General features: G+C 46.1%; 2 protein-coding genes across 3 annotated transcripts; one reads left to right on the top strand and one right to left on the bottom strand.

Annotated features, from left to right (window-relative positions):
* Nucleotides 1–3,378: 3,378 nt before the first annotated feature.
* On the top strand, nt 3,379–5,148 carry LOC127302125 (splicing factor U2af small subunit A). 2 transcript variants are annotated; one of them, XM_051332484.2, is made up of 3 exons: nt 3,379–3,526; nt 3,689–3,877; nt 3,983–5,148. In XM_051332484.2, the coding sequence occupies exon 3, from the start codon at nt 4,040–4,042 to the stop codon at nt 4,919–4,921; it is 882 nt and encodes a 293-aa protein (XP_051188444.1). In that variant the 5' UTR covers nt 3,379–3,526; nt 3,689–3,877; nt 3,983–4,039; the 3' UTR covers nt 4,922–5,148. The 2 variants fall into 2 exon arrangements, with proteins under 2 accessions (XP_051188444.1, XP_051188442.1); XM_051332482.2 differs by lacking the exon at nt 3,689–3,877 and having other exon boundaries at nt 3,399–3,526.
* Nucleotides 5,149–6,760: 1,612 nt separating this feature from the next.
* LOC127302126 (heat shock 70 kDa protein, mitochondrial) lies at nt 6,761–9,855 on the bottom strand. Its single transcript, XM_051332485.2, has 5 exons — nt 9,669–9,855; nt 9,446–9,516; nt 9,261–9,339; nt 8,312–8,878; nt 6,761–8,225 (listed from the first exon to the last, which is right to left on the bottom strand). The coding sequence occupies exons 1-5, from the start codon at nt 9,741–9,743 to the stop codon at nt 6,975–6,977; spliced, it is 2,043 nt and encodes a 680-aa protein (XP_051188445.1). The 5' UTR covers nt 9,744–9,855; the 3' UTR covers nt 6,761–6,974.
* Between the last annotated feature and the right edge of the window lie 530 nt (nt 9,856–10,385).

The following is a 10,385-nucleotide window of genomic DNA, read 5'->3' on the forward strand; positions in this document are numbered from 1 at the left end:
TGTTCGTCCCCATTTCTTGATGTTCTTGTCCAGATCTTGCTTTTGACGGTCTCGATTATCTTTGATCTGTAACTCTAGTATCGGATTGCGGTAGATCCTTGCTAGATCGGGCTTTGGATTGCTGAAACTGGCAGATCTTACCGTGCATGCAAAGAGGGAAAGGGTTTTTTGTGCTGGGGTTTAGCATGTTGAGATTGCTGTGCAGAATGAGTCATGGTAGTTTATTGTAGATTGTGTAGTTTCTGATTGAACTAGGCCGATGATTGCAACCGGTAATCATAGTATGAGGAGATGATTGATCAGAACCTATGGCATGCCTGAACATCACCATGCCATTGGTTCAGGTCAAACATCTCCTCCATATGTGCTTATTGTATGAGGCCTATGCTACCTTGCTTTCCATGTTTGTACTTCTTCAGTCGTTCAATGGCCAATGATTTAACTATGGCACAACGGAAGGCAGGGTGATGTCCTCAAACTTAGTCGTGTGTGACATATTACTTGCAGACTAGACTTAGTTTATAGACAGTCCCTTTGCATTCCTTGTGATCCAATATATGAGGCCTCATTTTGTTTGTGGCCAATGATTCAATAATGGCACACTGGAAGGCAAGGTGTTGCCCTCAAACTTAGTCATGTGTGCCATATGACTTGCACACTAGACTTAGTTTGCGGGCAGTCCCTTTGTCTGCCGTGTGATCCTACATATATGAGGCCTCGTTTTGGTTTGTCTAGTGCATTGGCCAATGATTCAACAATGGCACACTGGAAGGCAAGGTGCTGCCCTCAAACTTAGTCGTGGGTGTGTGATATCTTGCACACTGGACTTAGTTTGAGGGCAGTCCCTTGAGCTGCAGTGTGATCCAATGTAGGAGGCATCACATGTGTTCCTATGTTCATTTTCATCTATATACTTGTGAGCAGGCACAGCACTAATGGCATGTGTTCTTGTGGCAGACTGAGAAGCTCAAGCTTGGGTCACCTCAGACCCCCGACGAGGGACCGTCCAAGAAGCGAAGGGCGGCTAACGTCGGCCTCTTCCAGCCGGGCGTAGGGCCGGACCAGTTCCTACGCATCATCTTCAAGCCAACCTTCAACCGGCTACGGATCCCTCATGATCTCGTCAGGTGGTTCGGAGAAATCCCTTCGAACATCATCGTCACCACCAACACTGGCTGCTACTGGAGGATGACTACGGTGAGAGAAGGCGATGACGCATACATCGATAGGGGTGGGCGGCCTTCGCCGTCGCTCATCAGCTGCAGATAGGCCAGTTCCTCGTCTTCAAGAAGGTGTCCACCTTCCAGTACAATGTGGTCATCTTCGACTACACCTGCACTGAGGTGATGACCATGTGTCGTTACCATGGCGACGCGACCAGGTGTGTCGTCTTCCAAAGTCATGTATGAAGCTCCTGGTCTGTGTGTACTTGATGTTCCAGTCGTCTGTTCAACTATGATCGTCTATGGTGTGTCGTGTACTATGATCGTCCTGTGTCATGAACTATGATCGTCATGTGTCGTGAACTATGACTGTGTTTGAACTATTATCAGTGCTAAGTTTGTCTGAATTGTGAATTGTGTTCTTGCTTGTGCTGTTGATCGCTGGTAACCTCACCACGGAAGGTAAGAAATAAGCTGAAGCAGTTTCTGGGTTGCAACCAAAAAATAGGGGCGCCGTTCTAGGCTGCTACAAGGCCTGAAAATCGACCTACCAAACGGGCAGAGCCTAAATCTTCACGGGGCCGAAAAAACTCTATGCAAGCCACCAAACAACGTGGTTTTTATGGCTTATGGTCCGTCTACGACGCGCAGGGGACTCCTTTCCGCTGCAGTGGTGCAGGAAAGTGATACAGGCTACCAAACGCGTCCCAAGAGAATCTTTAAAAAGACGGTGCATCTTGCTAGACACAAGTGTGAGTGAGAAAGCAATTTTTACTAGGTACTATAGAAACGACCGGAAGCAACGCCACGCTGCAGCATTTTCTACTAAGCCAAAATGAGGCGGGCATGTCAGCAACTCATCATAGCCACCCAAACTTGAATAAGCGTTTGCTTTGCTCTAAGGCAATTCTGGTTCACATGGTACGCCAACGTGATGTGATGATTTGGTTATGTGCATGAGGTGCAACCAAAGATTCTCGGGAAGTTGATGGGTGGAGTTAAGAAGAAATTTTCTTAGTTTCTCGGCCTTTTCCACATTTATTACTTGTTTTAAAATATAAGCCCTTTTAGAAAGCTAAAACTTAAATTTTAGAATGGATGTAGTATTTGCTAAAGATGAATGGCATTTTGGCTCCCGGGAGCATATGCTCCCGGTTTTTAAACTTCATTTTAAATGCACTTTTAAAATGTTGAAAAATTTAAACATAAAATTTAGTGGATACATCTCGAAATTCTACACGTTCACAAAGTGATTCCATAGAAAACCAAATTTTTGAGTGTCATTTGTAAAAAAGACAATTTTTTCTGTAAGAAAAAGTTGTGTACGAGACGTTTTGTTTATCTTTTTCACACAAGTCACAAAAAATGTCGGTTTTTCGCAAGACTTGATGTGCGCACGTAACATGTTGATATGTAAGCGAGAAATTTTTTGTTCGAATTTTTTGAACATTTCAAAATATTTTTCCGGTGGTAGGAGCATATGTTCTCATGTGCCGAATTGAATTTCCGCTAAAGATGATGCTAGTTCGCCTTGGCGCTGCTCTACATGGTGTTGCTCACATTTATCATACTAAACTCGTTAAAGAAGACGGTTCATTCTTCGAAAAGGGGGAGAACCTTAGCCTTTACATCAGTGTATGCTAAAGTCATCTTTATTAAATATGTACAAGTATGATTATATCTCATGGGTCGTATAAGGTGGATACAAAAACCAACAACCGAAAAACAAGAGCATAGTAGTTCTAAGCATCGCGTAGTTGGACAATAATAGACCCATCTAAAAATATCTCGTAGAACCATCTTGATACGGTTTCACGGATACATAATGTGTCCTCGCTCCTTCTCCAATAGAAGAAAGAATCAAATATAGCTCCAGCATCTAGCCATATGGATAACCCGCACAAAATGAATAGCTACTCTTGCTATTAGTGTGTGCATTCAGGTTATTGCATAGCCAGTTGAATCAAAAATGAAGTCATTGTAACTCAGGTTGGAGATGGTCTTACATCTTTGGAGAACTCATATGGAATTGGCTTGTAGAAGTATACAATCCATAAACATTTTGTTGGATGCCATCCTTTAATTCAAAGGGCTCCCATAGAAGAAGAAAAAAACAGTCTGGACAATACAAACTCACCGTTGTTGGACCGGGCCAACGATGGGCTGTCCGGAACGCCCAAAAGCAGTAGAAGGTTCTAGTAGTCTGGAGCCAACCACATCTCCCCCATCCATCCACAAATCAACGATCAGATGTGCCGCCACGACCTTTATATCCTCTTCCAGATGCTACTGGAACAGTTATCCCAGACAAATCTCCCGTGCTCCACCTGCTTCACCTCCGGCGACGGCGGCGCTGCTTCCCGGTAAGCCGCCTCCTCCACACCCGTATCCACGTATCCTGGCGTGTGCGTTTTATTCCGATCTATCGATACATGTATCTGTAGGTTGTACGCGGCTGGATTGCCTTTATGGGATTGATTGATTGATGATTCTTTTCGTGTGTCTTCTCTCTCGATTCGTATCAGGTCGGGGCATAGGATCTTCCCCCCATCGCATCTCGAAGAGAAAATAAGTGATGGATTAGTATTACAGTATTTTCGTTAAGTTTGGTTTTCGTTATCGATCTGCGCTCATTGATTTGACCCGAGATTTAAGTGCCTGCTATTTTGAAGGTTCTGCCGGAATTGGGGATTGCAGTGTCTACTACTCATGATGTTGTCTATTAAGTTCTTTTCCCCACTCATTTGAATTATCTAGCATGGTCAATCCTAGATGTAATTTTGCGTACAGAATCTCTGATTCGTGTGGTGTAACCGCAGATCTCTCTCTAGCTTCTCTGCGAGGGGACGAGCAGGTGCTGGAATCCAGGCGCCGCCATGGCTGAGCACCTGGCGTCGATCTTCGGCACGGAGAAGGACCGCGTGAACTGCCCCTTCTACTTCAAGATCGGCGCGTGCAGGCACGGCGACCGCTGCTCCCGCCTGCACAACCGCCCCTCCGTGTCGCCGACGCTGCTGCTGTGCAACATGTACCAGCGCCCCGACATGATCACCCCGGGCTTCGACCCGCAGGGAAACCCCATCGACCCCAGCAAGATCCAGGGCGACTTCGAGGACTTCTACGAGGACATCTTCGACGAGCTCAGCAAGTACGGCGAGGTGGAGAACCTGCACGTCTGCGACAACCTTGCTGACCACCTCATTGGCAACGTATACGTCTCGTTCAGGGAGGAGGACCAGGCCGCCAAGGCCCTCCAGGCTCTGCAGGGGCGGTTCTACTCTGGCCGCCCCATCATTGCTGAGTTCTCGCCGGTCACCGACTTCCGGGAGGCCACCTGCCGGCAGTTCGAGGAGCACAACTGCAACCGTGGAGGGTACTGCAACTTCATGCATGTGAAGGAGATCGGCAGGGACCTGAGGAAGAGGCTGTATGGGCACCTGCATCGGTCCAGGAGAAGCCACAGCAGGAGCAGCAGGAGCCCGAGCCCTTACCATTACCACTCGAGGGACCGTGATCGATCCTCGCGGTCGTCCAGGGACCGCGGCGACTACTATGGCGGCAGCTTGGACCGTGGTGACTATGGTGATTACCATCACCATAGCAGGAGGAGCAGTGAGAGGAATCGCAACTATGACAGTGATGGGAGCAGGCGTCGGCGGCGCAGGAGCCGCAGTAGGAGCCCGGTCAGGGAGGGCAGCGAGGAGAGGAGGGCGAAAATTGAGCAGTGGAACCGCGAAAGGGAGGCGGCTCAAGCCTGAGAGCTTTGGTCTCGTTGCAGGTTGCAGTGTTGCCTTGTTCACCGAATGTTCTGCCTGTCTGATCATGTATTGGTAGATGAAGTTAGAATGTCGTCCTAGTGAACTTACACAGATGCATGATGTAGCCTATTCAGTGTTTTTCTTGTTGAACTTGATGTGTCGATGGAACCTATTTGGTGATGAACTTGTTATGATTAAAGTTTTCCATGAATACTCCTTTTTTTCAACCTATGTGGATTGTTCTGCTCACATAGCTTGTTCCGGCCCTTTAATGCTCTCTAGTAAGGTAGATGAAGTTAGAATGTTTTGGTGAATATACTCAGATGAATGATATAGCATATTCTGTGTTTTTCTTGTTGAACTTCCTTTGGATGTGTTGATGGAACATGTTTGGCGATGAACTTATTATGATCAAAAATTTATCTGGATGTTCTTTTCTGCATTGTTTTGCTCACATAGCTTTCCATTCCAAATGCATTGGGGAATTGAATATTTGCATCACTCTAATTTTCCTACCAACTGATTAAACTCATGTTTCTTAAAATTAAAATGACACCTATATCCTTAATTACATTCAGTCTGTTCAAATGGAATAGAGATAATGCACAAAGGTCAGACATATTTTTTGTTGCTACTTAAAATGACACCTATATCCTTAATTACATTCAGTCTGTTCAAATGGAATAGAGATAATGCACAAAGGTCACAGACATATTTTTTGTTGCTACTGGATGTTTCATGTAGTAGCATACTACAGATTGACAGCTACTGGACATGCTACATCTAAACAGGCTTGTTAGGCTGGTACCTTGTTGAATGATTTATGTTGAAGCCAGAGAGAACCTAAACCTAGCCAAAACTGAAGAACTAACTAAAGATTATTTTGCAGTTAAGGACGCCTTTATTGGCTCAAAACATCTCGGCAAGGTGATATTCTCTACCCAAGAAAGAATTTCTTTCCTAAAGAGGAAGCTGCATTTGTAATAGCAGTCCAAGAATAATCAACCTTTTGCCAATTGGTTCCCCATGAAGATCCTTGTTTGGAATTGTTGGGGGCAGGGAATGCAACAAATCTTTTCTTTTCAGTAGATTTTCAATGTATGCGTCCAACGGCACAGAAACAAAACAAAAAACTTACAAATAACCAAAGGTAAAGAAACAAAACTTAAACAGAACTAAACATCAACTGCTGGACATGAGGCTGCATTGGTCATGATAGCTAAGTTCAGAAAACAGGTTGCTCGCCCTATACTCCAGCACTGTAACACCTCTAGAGGCTTAATGCATGCCACGAACAAGTTGGGAAGAAAATTAGGTACGGAGTAGTTTACAAGGGTTCAGTTTGTGACTCCTAGACTGCTGAATGTAATTCATAAAATGCCGTAGAACAATAGCAGCAAAGATGCACATATCTCCACTGGTGGAAAACCATTTCATTTTACATATTCTATTTAGAAATAGTTTTACGGAAAGGCTAAACCTATTCTTCTGATTGTTCTTATTCTTTGATTATTGGAATTCTAGTTGGGAAACAGGAGTGCCAAAGCAATGGAATATAAGTAAAGTCAATTCGATAAGGAAATTAGCCTTCTTCTTGTTCTTCTTTCCTGTAATAAAGGAAGCAAATTTGGGAAATTTTAGTTCAACCGATAGAATTATCATAAACCATAGAGAAGCCAAAAGCTGCCTAGCGTGTCAGCTATTTGGTAGCATTTCATTCTATGTTACCAAATCTGGCAGCTCAAATGTCCAATCAGCATCTCAAAGGCTGGGCTACAGGTAAGATTTAGTTTAAGCAAACATGAAAGGACAAGATATCAAACACACACAAAAGGGGCATCAGGCAACAGGACAATATGGCGAATGGCCCATATAATAGCTGATATAGGTTATGAGTTTGTTCCACTCACAATTTATCCGCAACTCGAACAATTGCCAAAAAGTTACAGGTATCGTAGCCCTCATAGAGAAACCTAAGCAGCCGGAGGTAGATGAATATATTAACTTCCTAAACTGGGTACACAAAAAAGTAGAGACCTGATGCACATCAAATCTACATCTTGGCCTCCTTGGGATCCTGGTATTCAGCCTCCGGAGTCTGGTCACCACCACTGCTGCCACTGCCGCCAGCAGCTCCCCCACCACCTTGCATGTGCTGCCCGATCTTCGAAACCGCCTTGTTTGCGGCTTCCAGCTTCTGCTTGATGTTGTCCAAATCATCACCAGCCATTGCTGATCTCAGATCAGAAACAGCAGACTGGATTTCCGTAACAACCTCAGCAGGAACCTTGTCCTTGTACTCGCTGACACTCTTCTCGATGCTGTAGATCGTGGTGTCTGCAGAGTTCTTGATATCAATCAACGACTTCCTTTCCTGGTCCCTCTGAGAGTGTAGCTCTGCCTCCCTCACCATCTTCTCAATATCACTGTCAGACAAACCACCTGAAGACTTGATGGTGATATCTTGCTCTTTGCCAGATTGCTTGTCCTTCGCTGACACCTTGACAATACCATTGGCATCAATGTCAAATGTGACCTCAATCTGTGGCAGGCCCCTTGGAGCTGGTGGAATACCTTCAAGCTGGAACTCACCAAGAAGCTTGTTATCTGTAGCCATCTCCCTCTCACCCTGAAGAACCTTGATCCCAACCTGTGTCTGGTTATCTGCAGCAGTGGAGAAGGTCTGACTCTTCTTGGTTGGGATCGTAGTGTTCCGGGTAATTAGCCTTGTGAAGATGCCTCCAAGAGTCTCAATACCGAGGGAAAGGGGTGTGACATCCAGCAACAGGAGCTCCTTCACGTCACCCCTCAAGATGCCACCCTGGATGGCAGCTCCCATGGCAACAGCCTCATCAGGATTGACTCCCTTGCTTGGTGACTTGCCGAATATCTGAGAAACAACATCCTGGACCTTTGGCACCCTTGTCATACCACCAACCAGAAGAACCTCATCAACCTCCTTCGCAGAGATGCCAGCATCCTTGAGGCAGTTCACACAAGGGCTGCGAGTTCTCTCAATGAGATTGCCCACAAGAGACTCAAACTTTGATCTGGTCAAGGTCAAGTTGAAGTGCTTCGCACCAGAGGCATCAGCCGAGATAAAGGGAAGGTTGATATCAGTCTGTGCAGTTGAGGAAAGCTCAACCTTGGCCTTCTCAGCAGCTTCCCTGAGCCTCTGTAGAGCAGACTTGTCCTTGCTCAGGTCAATGCTGTCAGACTTCTTAAACTCGCCAACCAGGTAGTCAAGCAATGCAGCATCAAAGTCCTCACCACCAAGGAAAGTGTCTCCATTAGTTGCCTTTACCTGAACAAGATATAAATATTACGATCAGAACGCTTAGCTCGACATTTACACGCATAGGATTGATAAAGTCAGGTGAAGAAAATTACCTCAAAAACTCCATTGGAGATCTCAAGGATGGAGACATCAAAAGTACCACCACCCAAGTCAAAGACAGCGATCAGGCCCTCTTTGTTGTTCATTCCATATGACAGAGCAGCAGCAGTGGGCTCATTGATAATCCTCAGCACCTCCAGCCCAGCAATCCTACCAGCATCCTTGGTAGCCTGGCGCTGAGCATCATTGAAATAAGCCGGCACTGTAATAACAGCCTTGGAGACCGACTTGCCAAGGTGAGCCTCTGCAGTTTCCTTCATCTTGGTGAGAACAAACGCACCAATCTGGCTCGGGGAGTATTGCTGCCCAGCCAACTCGACCCAGGCATCACCATTTGGTCCCCTGACAATCTTGTAGGGCACCATCTTCATCTCCTTCTGTGTTTGCGGGTCATCAAAAGATCTACCAATCAGACGCTTGGACCCACGAACTGTGTTCTGGGCATTTGTGACAGCCTGCCGACTGGCAGTGATGCCAACCAAGAGGTCGCCTGTCTTGTTCTTGGCAACAATGGAAGGCGTTGTCCTTGCGCCTTCAGCATTCTCAATCACCTTTGGTGTCTGCGCAAAAAAATACATTTACTTTTAAGGCAGCATCACCCATTCACTACCAATTGAAAGTATAGTCATCAAACTGCAACTTGTTAAGAATTTATTTACTAGCAGTGTTACGAATTCGGTCATCAAATTGCAACTTGATAAGAATTCACTAGCAGGTATCACAGAAATTGCAACTTGACAACAATTTACTAGCAGTGCCACCGATTCGCTATGTATAGTGATCAAAATCAGCTTCAGAACATGACAAGACCAATTTGCATCTGGATACAGCAATTGCTTACAAATTCAAGATGGGCTAGTGCTGCTAATTACATCTGAACTGTCTTCCAGGCAAGAAGAGATCATGGTAAATTTCAGAGTGGTTAGGGGGAAAAGACCACACCTTTCCTTCCATGACGGAGACACATGAGTTGGTCGTGCCCAAATCGATCCCGATGACATCGGCCGCTGAGGGCTTCGAGCTGCACAAACACAGAAGATCCGTCTCAGCAGACAACAAGGCAAGAAACAAGCTGACATATACATACACAAAATAGAAGATCTACAGATCCTAAATTGCTAGGTTACCTGAAAGCGCGGGCCACTGATCCGAGCCTGGAGAGCAGGGGAGACGTCGTGTGAAGGGGAGCCCTGGGAGCCTGATCAGATCACATAAGGGAAACCACAAATAGATCAGATCAACATCGCCACAAGAGAAATCGACACCCAAATCGGCGTGCCAATCCAAGAAAATACAAGAACTTGGCCATGGACCAAGAAGAAATGCAGGGGGTGGGGGAGGGGGTGTCACCTGAGAGATGGCGCGGTTGGCGAGGGCGTGGCCGGACCTGGCCAGCCTCGACGCGATGAGAGATCCCATGGACATGGCTGGCGCTCGAGCTTGGGTCGGCTCCCGGCGGCGGCGGCGGGTGGAGGCTGTGAGAAAGGGGAGGAAGGTGAGATCCGAAAAAACCCTAGTGGGAGGTCTTAAACCCCTGGCGGCCCGCCGCATCGGCTTGGGCAAGGGGAAAGAAATGGGGGCCAGGGGCATTTCCGTCATTCTTTTCGAGTTAGGTCTGTGGCTGACGGTGGGCCACGAGTCATGGGTCGAAGATTCCAGACGCTCGACCTCCGTTCGTTTCTTTGGGTGGTGGAGGACATTTCTTTTTGCTGAAGGAATTTTATTTCCTCTGTCTTTCTTATCTTGCGCAAAAGTCAAATGCAAGCCGATTTTTTAAAATAAATGTCAAAGGCTACCGAGTTGCTTTCTTGGAACACAATGCTGCTGCTGCTGTTACACGCCCGGCCCTTCAAGCTGCGTCAAGGCATGAAGCAAACCGGCCTAGAATTTTCTAGCCTTTTCTAAAACCACGATGACTTTTTCTTTAAATTCCATCGGACAAATATGAAGAACTGGAAAGAATGACATACGAAGAATTGATTGAACATACGCATACTTTATGGAAAAGCTAACTCTCGGTTAGATGAGAATTTACTTGAAACACCAAACTTCTCCACCGTTGGGTGT

Source organism: Lolium perenne, chromosome 5, assembly GCF_019359855.2.
Source record: "Lolium perenne isolate Kyuss_39 chromosome 5, Kyuss_2.0, whole genome shotgun sequence".
NCBI classification, from domain to species: Eukaryota; Viridiplantae; Streptophyta; class Magnoliopsida; order Poales; family Poaceae; genus Lolium; species Lolium perenne.

Coding starts and splice junctions, on each gene's coding strand:
- LOC127302125 (XM_051332484.2), top strand. CDS start 4,040: ATGGCTGAGCACCTGGCGTCGATCTTCGGCACGGAGAAGGACCGCGTG.
- LOC127302126 (XM_051332485.2), bottom strand. CDS start 9,743: ATGTCCATGGGATCTCTCATCGCGTCGAGGCTGGCCAGGTCCGGCCAC. Junction 9,340..9,445: donor TCAGTGGCCCGCGCTTTCAG/GTAACCTAGCAA, acceptor GTGTTTGTGCAG/CTCGAAGCCCTCAGCGGCCG. Junction 8,226..8,311: donor TCTCCAATGGAGTTTTTGAG/GTAATTTTCTTC, acceptor TATCTTGTTCAG/GTAAAGGCAACTAATGGAGA.